The sequence below is a fragment of the Arvicanthis niloticus genome, chromosome 15 (genome assembly GCF_011762505.2).
Source record: "Arvicanthis niloticus isolate mArvNil1 chromosome 15, mArvNil1.pat.X, whole genome shotgun sequence".
NCBI classification, from domain to species: Eukaryota; Metazoa; Chordata; class Mammalia; order Rodentia; family Muridae; genus Arvicanthis; species Arvicanthis niloticus.
This window is the reverse complement of record NC_047672.1, coordinates 778,676-798,276: the sequence shown is the minus strand read 5'-3', so window position 1 is coordinate 798,276 and position 19,601 is coordinate 778,676. Positions and strand designations below refer to the sequence as shown.

Genomic DNA, 19,601 nt, shown 5'->3' with positions numbered 1-19,601 from the left:
TGGAGATTGTCTTTTGAGGAGTTGTAATGTGAGGTGACCCAAATATGCTGTAGGCTGTTGGTTTAAGCAGGAAATTAGATGCCAACAGAGGCCATGGCCCTACACAGAGATTGTTGGCAGGAGGCAAAGGTGGTGGAGGACTGAGTCTGGAGGTGATGTTTCTTTGAAACTTGGAGTCTAACTTGTGGCTTCCCAAACCTGCCTGGCAGGGATTGCCCCCAGGACCCTGTGTAGCTCAGTTCCTAGACTCAAGAGCTTAGGATTGGTCTCTGTTTCTGATATACATACATATACGTGCTGTCACACAGGAACACAGACTCATTGACTGGCTGGCCTCTCAGACGCCCCCATCTTGTCCCTTGAGCCCTCAATGCCCCTGGCCTTCCCTAGCCCCCCTGGCTGTCCATGAGAATGGTGTTAGCGACACGGTGGCCCTTGGCCAGAAGCAGCTCCCGCTGCATCTTCCTGTCGCCACCACCAGGCTAAATATAACCTGACACTGCACAGCCCTGGGCTGCTCCTCCGGAGACAGCCTCTGCTTGGGGGGGGGCGGACAGGGCCAACTGCAGCCTCAGCCTCCCTGCCCTCCGTGTGACTTTGGGCTCATTTTGGCACAGCTCCTCCTGCTTGGAGTGGGGCAAGGGAGGCGACCAGGATGAGGGTGCTGGAGGTCACCTTCCCTGCAGGGACCTGCTACTCTGCCTCATTACAGCTCCAGATGCTTCTATAAGGCCATCTGTCACCTCATCTGGCACCCAGAGCAGAAATCTCTTGTCCCTGTGGTATGCACAGAGAGTCTAAGCTCAGAGAGGTGGGTGACCTGTCTGCAGCTACACAGCAAATGCAAGGGAAAGCAGGGTCTCCTGATTGTTGGGGGCAGAATACCTCATTTTCCCAGGGCACACCCACTGTTTGGTTTGTTCTGTGTTGCTCTATCTTGTCCAGATGCCAAATTATCGTCCGATTGAACACTTGGTTCAGAGTAGGCACAAGGGCCATCTTCTTGGTCATGTTGTCCCTGGCTCAGTCAGAGTAGACACCAGGGCCATCTTCTTAGCCATGTTGTCCCTGATGCTTTACCTGTGGTGGCATGTTCAATGGTACCATGAGGTGATGGGGAAGCCACGAAACCTGCTGCTGTACAGGTGAGACCCTGACCTTGCCCAAGGCTGCCCAGATCATCTGGGCATCTTCTTCAAACTCTCACCAACTGTAACTTCTGCTAAGGCAGGCCTGGGCCAGTGGTGCTCAGAGGTGGGAGATTAGGTTTTGATGTACCGGAAACACGCCTGAGCTGGGTAAGTGCAGATGCCAGGTAGGGTTACTCCAAAGTAGACCCCTTAGTGTAATGTAGCATCAAATCCTTGAAAACCAGGGTTTGTAGTCTGAACAAGAGTTTTTCTGTTATCAGACTGAGTGAAACCTGCTGCACCAGGGTCCCTTCCTTTATGTCCCCTCTTAGTGACCTACAGTGAGCAGTATCACCTCTGAAGGCTGCTAGGAGACTGGCTGGCCTGGGTCATCAAGACCAAAGGCTCTACCAGATCCTGTAGGTATGCCTGCCATCCTCTTTTTATTTTTATCCTGAGAGGTCAAAGCCAGGCTTAGACTAGGCAGGGAGGCCCCACTACCCAAATGGCGTCTCTAGAGCCTGGCTGGTGTTGGGGGACAGGTATCAGGTTTGGTATTAGCCACTTAAATCAGACTGTCTCAGGGGCCAATTGAAAAGGTTCATCTCTTAAGAGTGTGCAGAGCTCTCTTCTTGGGCCAGGCTGTCATATACTATGTCTTTCTTGTTCCTTTCCTTTCTTTTTCCTTTCCTTTCCTTTCTCTCTCTTTCTCTCTTTCTTCCTTTCTTTCGAGCCCTGGCTGTCCTGGAACTCACTCTGTAGACCAGGCTGGCCTCGAACTCAGAAATCTGCCTGCCTCTGCCTCCCAAGTGCTGGGATTAAAGGCGTGCGCCACCACTGCCCAGCATACTATGTCATTTCATCCAGACTGTGGCCCAGTGAGTAAGTGTGATCTACGTCATATGACAGATAAGCATTCTGTAAAGTGACTCCCATCTATTGTACTTATGTCCTCCTTGAGAAAAAGAATGGGGGTCCCTGCTGCCCCCTTCAGTGTCCCTCCTCCCATCCTACCCATCCATTCTGGAGTGCTCTAAGAGCTGTCTGCCTCTTGAGCGTGAGCAGTGCCTGCCACAGAGTGGTGCTGGGTGGAACTGCAGCCTTGCCCAGCTCTGGCCCCAGGGCCCTCCTTGAGGCTGCCTCTTCTTTATAAGAGCTGGACCACTAATGGATTGCAGGTCGAGTGGCAAGAAGGGAGGAACAGGGGGTGTCTGGGGAGAGGCTGGATAGGTAGGCAGTGTTCCAGGCTCCCTGGGGATAGCTCAGCCACTTGTTCACAACCTTTCCTCTCAGCTGGAAAGCTGACCATAGGCTATTTGTTCTGTGCTAGCACCCATGGGGAGCCTGGCTGTCCTACTCTTACTCCCAGGAACCCCCTCCATAGTTCTAGCCAAAGAGCTGGGATTGGTGACCTGTTAGGCCACATAAGACTCCGCCAAATTGGCAAGTGAGATGGTACCTCTAGAGCCGAGGGCCTGCTTGATCTTCAACTTTCTTTGTTTCCATGCATGGCACTACAATCTGTTTCCATCAGTGATCATGTAGGGCTGGGGTGGGGAAGTCACATCTCGGAACAACCAGGCCTTTGACAGGATATTTGAAAAGAAAAATTCCTTGAATGTCAGCAAAGGGGGAGTGCCAGCATTCTGTGTCTGTGTTTCTGGAAGTGGGAAGCAGGCTTGTCCTGTGTGAGAGAGGAACATATCTTGAAGTTTCTCTTGGAGAGAATTAAAAACAATTATTTTCAGATGCAGGGACTTTGGGTCACTCTCTGAGCTGCCAAAGTCTGACGTAGCTATTTGAGATGCCGGCCCTGGGCTGTGTGGTTTCTCTTACCGAGGAGCCTGGGCTGAGGGAATGGAGTGCTGAAGACACCGGGTCAGATTTTCTTGGCCCCTTTCAGGGACAGAGCCCCTAAGTCATCTGGAAGAGCCAGAGCCATCTTGGTTCTAGACTCCAGGCTTCTTTGACACAAGTCCTGGTGAGCATTGTGGCTTGGGGCCTGGATCTCTGGGGCTCTTGGGGGTAGGTGCTGGGGTCTCTCAGGCCTTGGTATCCTGCCCCTCTAAAGTCCTGAGGAGGCCAGTTCCTGCTCAGGCCGTTGCTGGCCATCACCATATTAGGGCATAAACTCCAGGCTGTCTGTCTGGGTGCCAAACGGCCTCCAGCTGGGCCCAGGCACCCCCACCCCCACCCCACACGGCTTCAACACCACAGCCGTGTGTCAGAGGCCGGAGGTCAGGGGACAAGAGCAGCTGCTAAAGGGACATCCAGGCAGAGCTCCTGAGCTCAGGGCCCTGGGGTAGGGGCAAGAGGGCTCTGGCTGTGGTGAGTGCAGGGAGTGGGTAGGGCAGAGAGCTCCTGACTGGCTCCTCCTGGGCTCTGCTCTCACCTTCGTGCCAGTCTGTCTGAGTGGGAACCCACAGCTGCTGGAATCACTTGTCTGCTGTGGTCTCAGTCCCTTACCCAGCATGTCTGCATCATGGTTGGCCAGTGTCTCCAAGAGCCCTGCTCGTCATGGCTGGCTGGCTCAGCTATAGCGAGCACTCTTGTACCTTTAGTGCTCACCCACTCAGGCCTGGCTATAGGCACCAAATGAGCTCCAGGTTCCATTCTTCCCTTGACTCCAGTCACCACCCCTCCTGTACAGCTGGACCAGGATTCAGGGTAAGGGGAGGGTCAGAGGCAAGGGACCAAGCTAGGGAGCTCCAGGACATGAAGGTAAGTGGAAGGCCAAGGCTGGCTGCCAGGGCTCTCCTGAGACCATGCGACTTTTCACCTCTTTCCCAACCTCCTCCTTCTTGATTTCTTTTTCCGTGTCACTATTGCTGTACCACTGACACCATGGCCTGTCACCAGCTTCCAAGGTGCATTAGTTAGTCTAGGTGTTGAGCTGTTTAAAAGGAGTGTGACCACCAGGAGGCAGAGAAATCAGATGAATAATAGGAAGCTTGGATGATGATGATGGACAGGAGATGAAACCCGCCTGGCTCCCTGTAAGAGGACCAGGATGTCATTGTGCCCTTCTGATTCATCAAGGATAACTTCTTGCAGGCAAGACCCTTAGCTTGGTCCTGGCAGGGATCCTTACCTTGAGTCTACCTCAGTTCAGCAGTCAACATGGAGGGCATTGAACTGTGTATTTCTGAGATCCCAAGGGAACTGCTGAGATGATTTGGCCTGCTCCAAGGACTCTGGGGGATGGAGAGAAGAAGTCAGGAATAAGAAGCACAAAGAAAGATTTTATAGCAGTGTTCTTAGTCTCTGGTGAGGGATCAGGGTTCTTGGTTTCTGCCAGGTCTCAGCCCAGTACTTTCATGATGTAGGAGACTATATACTTGGACACTGTGGCAGTCCCAAAATGCTGTAAAGATTTTAAACTCTTGATTTCAAGTTGCATACTTGTGGATCCACACGTGCCTGGAGATGGAGATGAAAGAGAACAGAGACAAGACGGATACACTATCCAATTGTTTATAGTGTCCATATGTCAGGTCTTGCACATACAAGACAGAGTATCCAGTCATCTTTAATGTCTATATGCACATATAAGTGTGGACTTAACGAATCTTTGTAACTCCTGGGAGAATGGCTACCATTCCATTCTATAGGAGAGGAAAACGAAGCACAGGGATGTTGAACAGCTTTAGAGGTGGGGCTGGAGCAGGAGATGCTGGACTAAAGCATGGAGTGTGGTCCTTGAAGGAGGGAAAAGCACAGGCACATTGAAAAGATGGGGATACAGATGAGAACGTGGAGGAAGAAAGGGTCACAGGCTGGAGAAAGGTGACGAGGAGAAGGGCAAGACGGCTGAGAGGGGAAGTGCGGACCGTCTGGCAGGCTGGCATAGCCAGGTGCAGGGTCAGGAACTGCAGGTGTGGGCTATTGGGGTGTGGTAGAAGCCTATGGGCTTTTGTGGGTTCAGAGGTCCTTCCTGGTCATTTTGTATCCTGTCAACTTTGGGAGGAGGATCTGGTGTCACCATGACCCATGCCTTTCCTACTCTGCAGGGAGCTGCTTCCTGTGTCTGGTGGATGTGGTGCCCGTGAAGAATGAGGATGGGGCTGTCATCATGTTCATCCTCAACTTCGAAGTAGTGATGGAGAAGGACATGGTAGGGTCCCCGGCTCATGACACCAACCACAGGGGGCCCTCTACCAGCTGGCTAGCTTCTGGTAAGTGCAGCCAAACTCCCGAGTCAGATCAGAAATATGTGAAATGAGGTCTTGTTTCCCTGAGTTGCATACATATTTGAGGGTACAAGGAACACTAAGAAATGATCTGGTCAGTCTACCTAGACCAGGATGGAGAAATTCCCATGCTGCGGTGGGGCTCAGCGTCACAGGTTCTTCAGGCAGAGCATATTTTCTAGACTTGCCTCCTGGATTCCACCCAGTACCTTGGAGAAATAATAGGTGCTTGCTTAAGCAGCACTAGCCACCAGCTCATTAGAAAGCTCTGTCTCATGGACTCAGCTCTTCTGTGGTCTGGCCAAGTCCCAGGAGTGGAGGTTAATGGAAGAGAAGATAGGAAGGCATGTTTGCCTTGGCTGTAAACAGCAGCTTCAATATTTCCCCTGGTTGGCCCAAAGGTTCAGATCCTCTGCTTTCCCAAGGAGGCATTTTTTTTGGGTTTAATTAAACAATTCTTCTCACAGTCATGACAACAAAGCTCACCTCTTGGGTTTTTAGTGAAGCTAGCCCTATGGGTGTCAGCTGCTGGGTGGCAGGGTCCCCATTTGCTGTATGACCTTTAGTGACCTAGCCAAGGCATGGGTCAGTCTCTGCATGCGTTACCTTTCAATCAGTGCAGTTGTGGAGTCATGGAGATTCATGGAATCTGAAGAGTGGATGACTAGTTTTAGATAGAGTTGTCTAGGTTTGGGAAATCAAGTACTGTGCATGGGGTGGGGTGATGGCCTCCCACTATTAGGGACCCAATTCTTTTTGGTCACCCCACACTCCATAGGCCTTCTTCTCCCCACAGGCCGGGCCAAGACCTTCCGCCTGAAGCTGCCTGCCTTGTTGGCACTGACTGCTAGGGAATCATCTGTGCGGACAGGAAGCATGGGCAGTGCTGGAGCCCCTGGAGCAGTGGTGGTAGATGTGGACCTGACGCCGGCAGCAGCACCCAGCAGTGAGTCCCTGGCCTTGGATGAGGTTTCTGCCATGGACAACCATGTGGCAGGGCTTGGGCCTGCAGAAGAGAGGCGAGCACTGGTGGGCCCGGAGTCTGCTTCACCGGTAGCCAGCATCAGAGGCCCTCACCCATCGCCGCGAGCTCAGAGCCTCAACCCTGATGCCTCAGGTTCCAGCTGCAGTCTGGCCCGGACACGCTCCCGAGAGAGCTGTGCTAGTGTGCGCCGGGCATCTTCCGCAGATGACATCGAGGCAATGCGGGCTGGGGCGCTGCCCCCTCCGCCCCGACATGCTAGCACAGGTGAGGGCGCAGGCCTGGGATCTCTACTCCAGCCCCTTGCTTCCTGCCTGTCTGCTGAGCCTGCACCATCCCAGGCCCATCATTTCCTCTCTTCCTTCAACCTCTTAGGTGCTGGGGCGTCTGGGAGATGGAAATCCCATTAAGTACTTATTTAATCTCATTAAGTGGCCTTTCACTCTATTAAATGTTCACTCATCCCATTACATTCTTACACTCAGTGTCCTTGTTGGCCCAAGGGGCTAGCTGTCCCAGGACATCCTGGAACAGGGATGACCATGGAACTAGAAAGAGACAAGAGAGATTTAGAGGCTCCTAAATCTATCTGATCTCTTCTATTCCTTTCTCCCGCCTTCTTCTCATGGTGGCATGTTTCCTTAAAACCCAGAGAGGTCTGGCCGCTGCTTGTTTTCGTGGGTCTTCTGAGCTGCCTCATTGCTTGTTATACCCCCTTGGTCCTTGTCAGTGGCCTGGCTTCCCATCAGCCCCTGGCCCGTCCACCTGACCAAGCTTTGTGTCTCCGTCCCAGGGGCCATGCACCCCCTGCGTAGTGGCCTGCTTAACTCCACCTCAGACTCTGACCTCGTGCGCTACCGAACCATTAGCAAGATACCCCAAATTACCCTCAACTTTGTGGACCTCAAAGGCGACCCTTTCCTGGCTTCACCCACCAGTGACCGGGAAATTATAGCGCCCAAGATAAAAGAGCGGACCCACAATGTCACCGAGAAGGTCACCCAGGTAGGTGTCCAAGGTACTCTCCGCTTAGGACCTGGGGAGTGGGGGCAAGGTTGTGATCACAGTTGGAAGGCTAGTCAGCAAGGCGAGCTGTGAGAGCTGGTGGGGAAAATGCCCAGTGTTGGGCTACAAGAAGAGAGTTCGAGATGAGAGGGCTTGTAGGGAGAGAGGGTGCTGGAGGAGGGAGGGGGCTTCTAGGACAGGCAGGTGCGGGTGACCAATAGATACGGTATGTGGCTCTGTGGTACAAGGTGAGCATGTGGTGCTTGAGACGAAGCACATGGTGGGTGAGAAGGGGCAGCTAGAGGGCTGAGAAAGATATATTTGAGGGATCACTGGGGTAACAGGAACAGGCTTCAGTTTGAAAAGAACACACAAGTCAAGGGCAGGATGGTCTTGACTATTGTAGGCTAGGGTGGTGTACCAGATGGCCCAGGGTATCTGCCCTGTCCACCTAGTGTGGAGAGTGGGATTTCCTTCTTGTGGTCGGTGGGGCACTGGTAGTGGGTATAAAGCTATCAAGGGATCAGAAAAGAATACCAGCTTTTGATTTCTGTGGCCCTGGTTTTAGGGCTCCTCTGGTCATACCTCCTGGCAGTGAGGTAACTACTCACTGAGTAGACCGGTGCCTACTCAGCCACGGCTACTTTCCATGTTGGCAGTGGTGAGGTCTTAGCAGTGAGAATCCCTGGAGAAGAGGGGTCTGTTGTTCTAAGCTGCTCCCATAACAGCTGCCTTGTGAGGCAGCTCTGGGCTCCCTTGGCCTGCCTTCTGGACATACTCCCATGCCTCTGGCTCTTTGGGTTCTGGCCGCCCCTTTGCATTGCCTCCAGAACATGCCGCTCACCCTGGAGCCTTTATCTGGTTCATCTTCTCCCTCTCTGGGTCCTACCTATCTCTTTCCACCTGGGTGCCTGGCATCTGCCCTGTTCCTGGACCCAAAGTGCGTATGCCTTCAGTGTGTGAGTCTCTGCCTGTCTTGTCTGTGGACTGCCTGTGGTGCCCCTGCCAGTCACCTGGCGTCTCTCCATCTCTGGGTGTCTCTGCCTGACTCTGGCTGGCTCGGCACTGGACTGGCGGGGCGGGGGTGTTGGGGAGACCATTAATCTGCGGTGACAGGCCAGGCTGCCGGGTGGAGGGGGAGGGGCTAGGGCTGCGGGAGCGGCTGCAGCAGGAGCCTAAAGCGGGTTGCAAGGGAGGGGGCCGCTGGCCGGGCACGGGGCAGAGGGCGGGCACGGGCTAGGCGGGGGGGAGGGGAAGCAGAGTGGTGGAGTCGGGGTGGGAACCTGGCAGGAGGAGGGGCTGGCCGGCAGAAGAGCTGCGGTTCCCACCGCGGGTACTGGGCTGGCGGCAGGCGGGCAGAGCACAGCACCCTGGTAGCGGGGGGCCCACACCAAGGGGCCATGTGCAGCAAGAGCCAAGCAGGCAGCTGTCCATACTCACTGCCTAGGTGACCCCAGCCCCAGGGCCCAGCCCCAGCCATTCTGGCTTCATGCCAGAGGTGGTTCTGGCTGCCAGTCGGCCAGCCTTGGGCTGGCAGCCTGGGCTGGGACTGCTGCTGGGGCACAAGTGAGGCCCTGGCCGGGCCCTGGGGCCTTAGGCCAATCAGGCCGGGGGTAGCTAAGTCCTCCATGGCGATTCCAGCGGGGAAGGAGAGCAGGACAGGGGCTCTGCAGCCCAGGGCCCAGAAAGGCCGGGTGAGGCGGGCAGTGCGCATCTCCAGCCTGGTGGCCCAGGAGGTAGGTGATTCCCTCAGCATCCTATTCTTTTCTTGGGCTGGGACACTGAGGCAGGTGGGAGTGTGGACCAGAGGGCTCTGGCAGCAGTTGGGGAGAGGGCTTCTGAGAAGCAGGACAGATTGGGAGTTCTTTGGTGTGGTCCACCACTGAACTCCTCCTCATTGCTCTCTTCCTGACTGCTGGCTAGGTTCCCGGGGTTTCCCTTGCCTTGGCAACCCCTTTCCTATGGCTTCTATGGCCCACAGTCTTCTAGTTTACAGTATAAAGGAAGAAAGATGCTAGGACGCAGTTAGGTGTCTAGAGAGGATGATGGGGAGATGGAGAGAGACAGGAAGCAGTAGGCAGCAGCTAGACCTGACACAGAGGTGCTGGGTCTCCCTCGCTGTGACATTTGTGGTCAGCAATGGAGGCTTGGATTACTCTTGTGGGTCTCAGGAGAGAAGGGATCAGAGGCTGCTCAATGGGCAATGAGGGCGGACTGAAATGAAGCATTGGCTCACCTCTTTAGGGCATCTTGGGCCACTGTTCCATCAGCTGGCGATTGCCTCTCCACCCTACTGGTTCTCCTGCTTTAGAACCTGGAGGTAGCTCTGGGTGATTCTGAGAATCCCATCCCTGCCAGCATCACTGCTGTCCCTGACTCCCTCTGTTTGGGTTCATATGCTCCTCCCAGCAGGGGAACAGACACAGGTGAGAGTTTTCCCTTCCAAGGTGAAGATCCAAGGTTGAGTCAGTCTTCTGTAAGACAGCAAACACAGGGATTATAGAGCTGGCCTAGAGCCATGTGGTAAGCCAGTGGTTTCAGAGATAGGACTGGCCTTTAGATAGACTGAATTAGTAAGTTTGAGCCTTCTATCCCAGACTTGATGAATATTTGAATGCAAATATACACTAGGGCTGTGGACAGACCTGGGGGACAGGGTCACTGCTATCTGGGGTGGTCCAGTGTAGCTCCCCAGGCCTGTGTTCAGGCAGAGGTCCTATGGAGTAACAGCCATTCCCTTTGACCCTTGTCTGTAGGGGTCCTAGCCTGTTCTTTTTTGATGGCTTGAAAGGTCACTAACCTCATGTGTATTAACCCTGTGTTTTAATTAACAAGTCCTTAGTCTGAAGGCAGGGTAGACCTAGAATCCTCCTCTGACCAGGGCCTGGTGCTCACTCCCACCCCATCTCTTTTCTTTGAAGTCTCTGTGTCTATTCCAGGGGGTGCAAACCCTGGAATCCATCCTCAAGATCCATCTTTCTTACTAGTTCCTTTCCCTAAGATGGTCTCTAAACAACACCACCTATGCAGGACAGGCTTAGGGGATTCCCACTTCAACACTGAGCCCAGAGACCCGAGGTTGTGGGCCCTGGGATTCAAGGCTTCTGGGACAAGGCTAAAATCTCTGGGGCTGTGGAAGGCTTAGGGTCTGGTCTGCTGCAGGCATGACATGGTCCAAGGCTAGAGGGATTGAGGAAAGGATTCTAGCTGACTCAGATGGCTGCTAGAGGATTCTAAGGGCAGGTGGATGGGGGGCTTCTGGGAAAGCTAGTTCTTCCCTAGGCAGGTTTGGGAGCAAGATTGCTGGCTGTGCTTTTTGTCCCTTGTCCTTAAGCTGGGCTGCCTTTGCCTGAATGTTAAGGGGCATGTGCTTTCCCCCCTGTCTGAAAATGGGGTTCTGTGCAGGCCAAGAGTGCATCTCTGAGCCATCCTGGGTATACATCCCTTTGTATTCTTGAGGTACCTGGGTTGGACTCTATCCCTGTGTCCCTTTGTAAGAGTATGGGAGGCTTCTCTGGGTTGAGGTGGAGAGAGGCCTGAGAAAGAATAGCAGTAGGGAAAGGGTTTCTTCCCTCAGGGAGGCCAAGGGGCCTGAGAATGGTGGCTGGCATCCCTGGACAAGTGTTCTGAAGTGAGGGAGCTGCAATGACTATTTTATGTGTTGGAACTCTAGCTCCTGGGCTCACTGCCCAGCTGGGAACTGCAGTCCTTGGAACATATTCTAGAGTGAGCCAGTGTGTGTGTGGTGTGTGTGTGTGTGTGTGTGTGTGTGTGTTACTTTTGGGGTGTTGGGGCAAGATTGTATGGTGAGAATTGCATTGCATGGTCTGAGGGGTCTGGACTGTCTTGTGGTGGGAAACAATTTTGGGCCTTCCTGCATGATGACCCAAGTTCATGAAAATTGGGTACTGTCAGAACTGTGGAGTCAGCCATGATGTCCCCCTGCTGGCTACATTCTGGGAACTGTAGTGCCCAGGTTTGGGGTGGTCAGTTTCTAAGGCTACTTGGCTGAAGATGGGCATTCTGATGGAAATGTGCTCTACTTGGCCACCGTATGGATAGTGCCAACTTTTGCTCTGAAGTCCCATGACCCTTCCTCGTCACCTGCACCTTAGGTCCTGTCTTTGGGAGCTGATGTGCTGCCTGAGTATAAACTGCAGGCCCCAAGAATACACCGCTGGACCATTCTACACTACAGCCCCTTCAAGGCGGTGTGGGACTGGCTCATTCTGCTGCTGGTCATCTACACGGCCGTCTTCACACCATACTCGGCTGCCTTCCTGCTGAAGGAGACTGAAGATGGGTCCCAAGCTCCTGACTGCGGCTATGCCTGTCAGCCTCTGGCTGTAGTGGACCTCATCGTGGACATTATGTTCATTGTGGACATCCTTATCAACTTCCGCACCACCTATGTGAACGCTAATGAGGAGGTGGTCAGCCATCCTGGCCGCATTGCTGTGCACTACTTCAAGGGCTGGTTTCTCATTGACATGGTGGCTGCCATCCCCTTCGACCTGCTCATCTTTGGCTCTGGCTCTGAGGAGGTGGGCTTAGCAGGAGGTAGCCAGGAGAAAAGAGCCAGGAGGGAGTAGGGTAGAGGGGTAAAAGAGGGGGATAGTATACAGGAAAGGAGGGTCCCTAACAAATCTATGTTTGTTCACCCACATGGTCATAAGGAGCTAGAAGGGGCATTTTTTCCTAAAGTTGGGGATGGGAATATCATTTTCTAACTTACACAAAAGCTCCCTCCTACTTAGAATTCTGGTCCAGCACTTTGAAGTGACTGTTGGTCCCTTTGGAGCTCCTCTTTCTTCATTCTCGGCATGGAGAACCTTAGCACTTTGATTAGTGACATCAGTGCTAGGAGCAATATGGGAGGCACATTATGCCAGGTGGTTTTCATGATCAGAGAGCTCCCAGGAAGGAGTCTTTTATGGCACCAGCTCTGTACCCTCTGCTGCAGAGCCCCTTACTCATGTGCCCTCACACTGAACCTGTCCCCTCCTCTAGCTGATTGGGCTGCTGAAAACTGCGAGGCTGCTGCGGCTGGTGCGTGTGGCACGGAAGCTGGACCGCTACTCGGAGTACGGGGCAGCAGTGCTGTTCCTGCTCATGTGCACCTTCGCGCTCATCGCACACTGGTTGGCCTGCATCTGGTACGCCATCGGCAACATGGAACAGCCTCACATGGACTCACACATCGGCTGGCTGCACAACTTGGGAGACCAGATCGGCAAGCCCTACAACAGCAGCGGCCTGGGAGGCCCCTCCATCAAAGACAAGTACGTCACCGCGCTCTACTTCACCTTCAGCAGCCTCACCAGCGTGGGCTTTGGCAATGTCTCTCCCAACACCAACTCAGAGAAGATCTTCTCCATCTGTGTCATGCTCATTGGCTGTGAGTGCGTCCTGGAGGCGGGTGAGGGGTGGAGCCACGGCTGGATAGAAATGATAGTGAAGTCCTAGGATGGAACAAAGTGGCAGTCAGACCTCCCTGCCCCGCCCCCTCCTCTTCCCCTCCTAGAGTCTTGGCTCACAGTATAGTTTGGAGGCTGGGACACCAGGGCAGGAAATGCTGAAGGCTGGCTTGTGTTTGAGCATGTGTATGTCCACTCTCAGACTGAGTCGTGACCGGACCGCGAGTGTCGTTGACCTGGTGCGGGGCCTGAGCAGAGGGTCCCCGTGGGCGGGCGGGGTCCCTGCGGATGCTGACGGCCCCACTCACCCACGCCCCCAGCCCTCATGTATGCCAGCATCTTCGGCAACGTGTCCGCCATCATCCAGCGCCTGTACTCGGGCACGGCCCGCTACCACACACAGATGCTCCGGGTGCGGGAGTTTATCCGCTTCCACCAGATTCCCAACCCGCTACGCCAGCGCCTCGAGGAATACTTCCAGCACGCCTGGTCCTACACCAACGGCATCGACATGAACGCGGTGAGGCACTAATGGGCACGGTCATATCTCAGGTGGTTGTAGTTTGTATTATAAAGAACCCGGGAATTACAAAGGATGCTGACCACGAAACTCCTTCACCTGGAGTTCTCCCACTGGGAGAGGACAGGTTCTTCACACATCTGACGTAAGCCAGACGGACATGGAAAATCAATTGTTACCCTTCTAGATAAGAACTTGGTCAGGGTGGGAACCCAGCTGCTCAGGGGGTTCTGGGCCCCCACAGGTTTTGCAGGGGACGGAATCGGGAGGAGCAGGTTTTCCCTGAGCCAGCAGAGTGATTCAGTGGACTGGTGGGTGTGACTCAGTGGACTGGTGTTTGAACTGACACTTGAGAGATCCTGCTGAACCATCCCCATCTGCAGGTGCTGAAGGGATTCCCTGAGTGCCTGCAGGCTGACATCTGCCTACATCTGAACCGATCATTGCTGCAGCACTGCAAGCCATTCCGAGGGGCCACAAAAGGATGCTTGAGGGCCCTGGCCATGAAGTTCAAGACCACACACGCACCACCAGGGGACACATTGGTGCACGCTGGGGACCTGCTTACTGCCCTCTACTTCATCTCCAGGGGCTCCATCGAGATCCTGCGGGGTGATGTCGTGGTGGCCATCTTGGGTATGGGGTGGGGATACTCACTGAAACCCAGAGAGACCTGAGCCCTCTGAATACACTGGGGGTGTGGGGTTGCTGGTTCTTGAGTTCTTCTAACTCACCCGAGGAGGAGGAGGGGCCTTCAAGGTGGGCAACAGAGAGGAAGCCTGCAGGACATGGGTTGGATTGGGAGGCTGCATAACCTCCCCTGTACTTGAGGGAACTTCGGGATCTATCCATGAAAGGCATCTAGTGTTTCCCTAAACTTGAATATCATCTTGTAGTTGAGTGGGACATACTGAGCTGGAGGCTGTGCATCCACTTTCACTAAGGACATGATTCTCTGAAGCTTCATGTCCCGCCTGTGGCCAGTGTGTGCATGGATGTCACTCATACTGCAGGCTTTGTGCCCTCCTTTTTTTTTTTTTTTTTTTTTGTCCTATATAGGCATCAAACTTTTGCCCATGGTTCATAGCGGGGCATTTTAGACTTTTATTTTATAGTTTAGCCCAAACATGTTTACCACTCCACAACCTATTCCCTTCCCAACTAAATCAAGTTTTCCTACACATGTGAGCACATTTTGGTCTTTTCTGTGCTTTGCCATGCTAAGCTATGCTGTCCTGTTTTCTTTCAGTAAAACAATACTGGTTCTGATTGGCCACCGAGCTGCCGTTTATAGTTTGAAGACCACTGTTCATAGGGAACCGCACTTTGTTAGGAGGGTGTTTGATCATAGAAATAGAGTTGCCCCAAGGAAGCCATGGCTGTAGGCCGAGCTGGAGCATCCTTGGTGGTTTCTTCTGGCTGAGTAGTTGCTGAGAGACTCCAAATCCCTGGTCCCTTCCTCTGTCACCTCTAGCCACTGGTGTCCCATCTGCTGAGAGCCCTGGGAAGGTGAACTGGCTCATGCTTGCTTGGCTGTGTGGCTGGGAGCTGGATGACTGGAGATGCTGTCCAGGGTGGAACTGACCCAGAGGGTATTTACTACTCCACCAGCGATTGCCGTGGGCTCAAGCCTCTGTCTTCTTCATGGTCTCCAGGGAAGAATGACATCTTTGGAGAGCCTCTGAACCTGTATGCTCGCCCTGGAAAGTCCAATGGGGATGTGAGAGCCCTCACCTACTGTGACCTGCACAAGATCCATCGTGACGATCTACTGGAGGTGTTGGACATGTACCCCGAGTTCTCAGATCACTTTTGGTCTAGCCTGGAGATCACCTTCAACCTTCGGGATGTGAGTGGGCCATCCTCAGAGCTGCCTTTATCCCCAGGAGAGCTGATGATTGACAGGCTGCCCCTTCACTGTGACTTTGGATATGCTGCTTCTCTGCCTGCTTTTCTAATGTCATAGTCAGATCAGGCCCTGAAAGTACCTATGTTAGCATGTTGGGGGAAAGCAACACGAAGAGGGGCTGGGAGGGTTGGGAGGGGAGGGAAGAATTCTTCCCTACTGCCCTACCTCCCTATGTTAATGAAGGGTTGCAGTTGCCTGCCCCACCCCCATCTTCCAGGCCAGCCTGGCTGGATGAACCTAAGGGCCCTGACTCTTCTTTTGGTTGCAGACCAACATGATTCCTGGTTCACCCGGCAGCGCAGAACTAGAGAGCGGCTTTAACAGGCAACGCAAGCGCAAACTGTCATTCCGCAGGCGCACTGATAAGGGTGAGGTGGTCAAAGGAAGGGCAGGAGGAGAGTTGGGTTAGAGGGGAGTGAGGGCAGGGTCAGGCTGTGCAGGCTCCACACCCCTTGCCCAGTTGACAGCCCTGCAGTCCTCCAGTGCACCCCCCCACCCCCCATGCCTCCCTTCCGCTGTCCAAAGGCTGCCACCTTTTTATACCCGGTTTGAACCATCATCTCCTTTGGGAAAACCTCCCCTACTTTCATCACAAAGCCTGGGCTTTTGGTCTTCATTATGCCCGAGGGTTGTCTAACAGGCCTTGACCCCTTAAAGAGAGGAGGGAGGTGGCACGAGGGAGCACAAGAACAAAGGAATAAGCAGAGGGCTGCAGAGAGCCAGAGATTCGGAATCAGCAGTGCTCCTGGGGGTGCCGGCAAGTCAGGGCGTGGCAGGGGAGTGGGAGGATAAAAACAACTTTATATACACACCCTGCTCCTTTCCAGGCTGTCTCAACTCCCCTTGTTCCTTCCCTGTTCTCCTCTCTCTCTGAGGTATGTTCTCTGTTTCCCACAGACACAGAGCAGCCAGGGGAGGTGTCAGCCCTGGGGCAAGGCCCTGCCCGAGTTGGGCCAGGGCCGAGTTGCCCGGGACAGCCGGGAGGGCCTTGGGGGGAGAGCCCATCCAGCGGCCCTTCCAGCCCAGAGAGCAGTGAGGATGAGGGCCCAGGTCGCAGCTCCAGCCCCCTCCGCCTGGTGCCCTTCTCCAGCCCCAGGCCTCCTGGAGACTCCCCAAGTGGGGAGGCTTTGACAGAGGATGGGGAGAAAAGTAGTGACACCTGTAATCCCTTGTCAGGTAGGCCTGGGCCTTGGTGATGGGAGTGTGGGGGGATGGGCAGCATGGGGGATGGGTGGGGGCTGGCAGGGGCTTGACTTTCTTTCTGACCTCACCCCTCTCTGGCTCCAGGTGCCTTCTCTGGGGTGTCTAATATTTTCAGCTTCTGGGGGGACAGTCGGGGGCGCCAGTACCAGGAGCTGCCTCGATGCCCTGCCCCAGCTCCTAGCCTCCTCAACATTCCCATGTCTAGTCCTGGTCGGCGTTCCAGGGGCGACGTGGAGAGCAGGCTGGATGCTCTCCAGAGACAGCTGAACAGGTGAAGAGGGGTGGCCCAGGGAATGGGCACGGGGTAGGCTGCACTGTGGGGGAACTTGGGGCCTCTTTGGGTTTCTGTTGGTGTTCCAGGGGTGCTCTGTCTAGGCCTGTCTGTGCCAGGCAGGTGGACCCTCTCCTTCCTCAGCTGGGTAAGGAGGGAGCCTAGAGTGGACCAGCTGTCTCCACTTCTGAGAAATCTTCCTTTCTTGCCCCAGGCTGGAAACCCGGCTAAGTGCAGACATGGCCACTGTCCTACAGCTGCTACAGAGGCAAATGACCCTGGTCCCTCCTGCCTACAGTGCTGTGACCACCCCTGGGCCCGGCCCCACTTCCACATCCCCTTTGTTGCCTGTCGGCCCCATCCCCACTCTCACCCTGGACTCGCTTTCTCAGGTACATTCTGGAGCCCACGCCCAGCCCCCAGCCACACCCTCTCTGCTCCAACAACTGCTTTGTTACCCCTCAGCTGGGTGTGAAATGTGGCCTCCTCACCCCCACCCCCCTCTACCTGCTTCTGCTTTCTTCCTTCCACTGCTCAGGGGCAATGCAGAAGAGGGCAGGAGCCGGGCAACCTGCCGGCAGAGAGGCCTAAGGGCCAGATGTAAGCGTGGTGTCTGAGCCTTGGGTCTGGATGCTGCTTGAGAGTTTCCCTCAGCGTGGCATTTTGGTCCCCTAGCTTTGCTGTCTCTCATCTTGGCTCACTCCAGCAGTGCTAGAGCGTCCTGAAGGCTGCTGGCATTTCCAGGGTGCCACAGTCAAGACTGAGATAGGACCTCCCTGACCCACATCTTTTTGAGTAGCCTTCTGGGGGACAGCTGTAGCTGGGTCTTTCATGCCAGCTCCAGCTTTGATGGGTGCTTGAGGGGGCCTCCTGTAGCTCCCAGAGGTGGCCTGGGATCCACTCCTGTCCCCGGCACTGCTCCTGGTCCCATATGCTGCTTGCTCCTGTTTGCAGACACCAGGGCCCACGTCAGCAAATGTGCCAGTCTCCCTTCACAGCCGCCCACGCAGGGATCTCACCAGTAGATACGTCAGCACCCACAACCCCCTCCTGCCTGCCCTGGCACTCTCCCTGGCCTTAGAGGCCTGGCTGCTGGCTCACTGTTGTTTCCAGGGCCCCAGGGTTTTTTGGAGAATTGCAACAAGGCACCTTGTCTCTCTCTGTCTTAGCTGCCATCCCTGCAGGGACTTCTTAGTCCATGGAGGGCTTGGCTCCAGCCACATTCCCTAGGGAAGGGAGAGGTGAGAGCTTGCAATCCAACTTCCTGGGTGCAGGACAAGGTCTGTCAGGGTAGCTCTGCAGTGGCTCTCAGCTCCTGCCACAAAGGTTGCGTGTCTTTACTTCTATCAGTAGCAGCCTTCTTGTCCTCTTAGGTCTCACTCTGCCCACCTAAGCCTCCTCTCTGACCTCCAGTCCTCCTGGCTTTGCTTTCTCTGCCCCTTTCTCCTCTGTCCCATTCTCCTCCCCCACGTTTTCCTGCCTGCTCACACTCTGTGTTCTTTTCAGGTTTCCCAGTTCGTGGCGTTTGAGGAGCTTCCTGCAGGAGCCCCAGAGCTCCCCCAAGATGGCCCCACTAGACGCCTCTCCCTGCCCGGCCAGCTGGGGGCCCTCACCTCCCAGCCCCTGCACAGACATGGCTCAGATCCAGGCAGTTAGTGATGCTGCCCAGTGTGGACATGTGGCTCACCCTGGGTTCAGGGCATTACCTGACCGCTCTCCTTGGAGACCCTGGTTTGGAGGGGAGAACAGTGCAGGAGCACCTCCTTCCCAGCCCTTGGGACCAGCATCTCCTCCTGCAATACCCTGGCCCCACTGGGAGGGGCAGAGGCAGAGCTGGGCAGTGGACAGGGGGGTTCTGTGGTCCCCCCACTGCCCTGGGGGCATTAGCTGGTCTAACTGCCCGGAGGCACCCGGCCCTGGGCCTTAGGCACCTCAAGGACTTTTCTGCTATTTACTGCTCTTATTGTTAAGGATAATAATTAAGGATCATATGAATAATTAATGAAGATGCTGATGACTATGAATAATAAATAATTATCCTGAGGAGACTCCAGGGTGCTGGTTGGCTTCAGCCATCACCTGCTGTATCTCATGTTTATGTTCTAAATGTACTAAAATGGTAGTGCCAGAGCCTCTGTGCAGGGATCTGGTCTGCAGGTCCAGGCCTGCAGGGGTGACCAGATATCCTCTCCTCTCTCTCTCTCTCTCTCTCTCTCTCTGCATATGTATACTCATGTACATAAAAGATGGAGAGTGCTTCCTGGGGCCAGACAATATGGTCCTGGATTTGGGACAACCAAACCATATGGGCTACTCTGAGTCTGATAAGATACTTGTACCCTGAGTGCAACCCTTCACATTCATGCTGATTTACTTCCTGGACACTGGTCCCCAGGTCAGCTGTACACTGATGCAACCACACACTTGTCCCTCTCAAATAGTTCACAAATCCAGCACCACACTCCCTTGGGTTCTCTTTGGTCTGAGTTCAGCCTCCCTACCCCTCGTTGGCTTTAGGTTGGCCTTGTATAGTTGGATCTCACATGGGTGTAGTTTTGGATACACTGGCTTCCCCACTGTGACCAGCACATACCTGTGTCTGGTTCCAGGTGGATCTTACCTTGATTACCTTGGTCCCTTGTGGCTGTTGGCCACAAGAGGAGCTGCTGAGAAGATGGAGGTTGTAAGGTGGCTCATTATGTTGGGAATTAAGTCAAAGCAGGCATCTTGAGGACAGTGACGATTCCCCTCCGTCATGCGTGCAGGTTTGTGTGGGTTTGTGTTGTTGGGCTTGTGAACACATCCTCCAGAGATGATGCCTGCTATGTGCCAGTCAAAGGCAGTGGTGAGTTTTGCCTGGTCAGGCTGGGCTATAGGTGACAGTGCTTCCAGAGGCTACCAGAACTCGGACTGGTTCTTAAGATTCCTTACCTCCACTGTCCATTTGAGATGAGTATGCTAACTCTGAAGACAA

The 19,601-nt window shown here is 54.4% G+C and overlaps 1 protein-coding gene across 2 annotated transcripts in view; it reads left to right on the top strand.

The window, feature by feature from the left end:
• Kcnh2 (potassium voltage-gated channel subfamily H member 2) overlaps positions 1-18,675 on the top strand; it is a 32,526-nt gene extending 13,851 nt beyond the window's left edge. The window contains exons 3-15 of one of the 2 annotated variants that reach the window (XM_034519188.1): positions 5,141-5,305; positions 6,117-6,569; positions 7,096-7,307; positions 11,423-11,851; positions 12,318-12,705; positions 13,045-13,244; positions 13,628-13,880; positions 14,900-15,093; positions 15,422-15,521; positions 16,051-16,329; positions 16,441-16,627; positions 16,842-17,019; positions 18,134-18,675. In XM_034519188.1, the coding sequence (XP_034375079.1) occupies positions 5,141-5,305; positions 6,117-6,569; positions 7,096-7,307; positions 11,423-11,851; positions 12,318-12,705; positions 13,045-13,244; positions 13,628-13,880; positions 14,900-15,093; positions 15,422-15,521; positions 16,051-16,329; positions 16,441-16,627; positions 16,842-17,019; positions 18,134-18,283 (3,188 nt within the window). In that variant the 3' untranslated portion in view covers positions 18,284-18,675. Of the gene's footprint in view, positions 1-5,140; positions 5,306-6,116; positions 6,570-7,095; positions 7,308-8,763; positions 9,044-11,422; positions 11,852-12,317; positions 12,706-13,044; positions 13,245-13,627; positions 13,881-14,899; positions 15,094-15,421; positions 15,522-16,050; positions 16,330-16,440; positions 16,628-16,841; positions 17,020-18,133 lie in introns of those variants that run through there. The other variant, XM_034519189.2, reaches the window with a different exon arrangement.
• Positions 18,676-19,601: the final 926 nt, after the last annotated feature.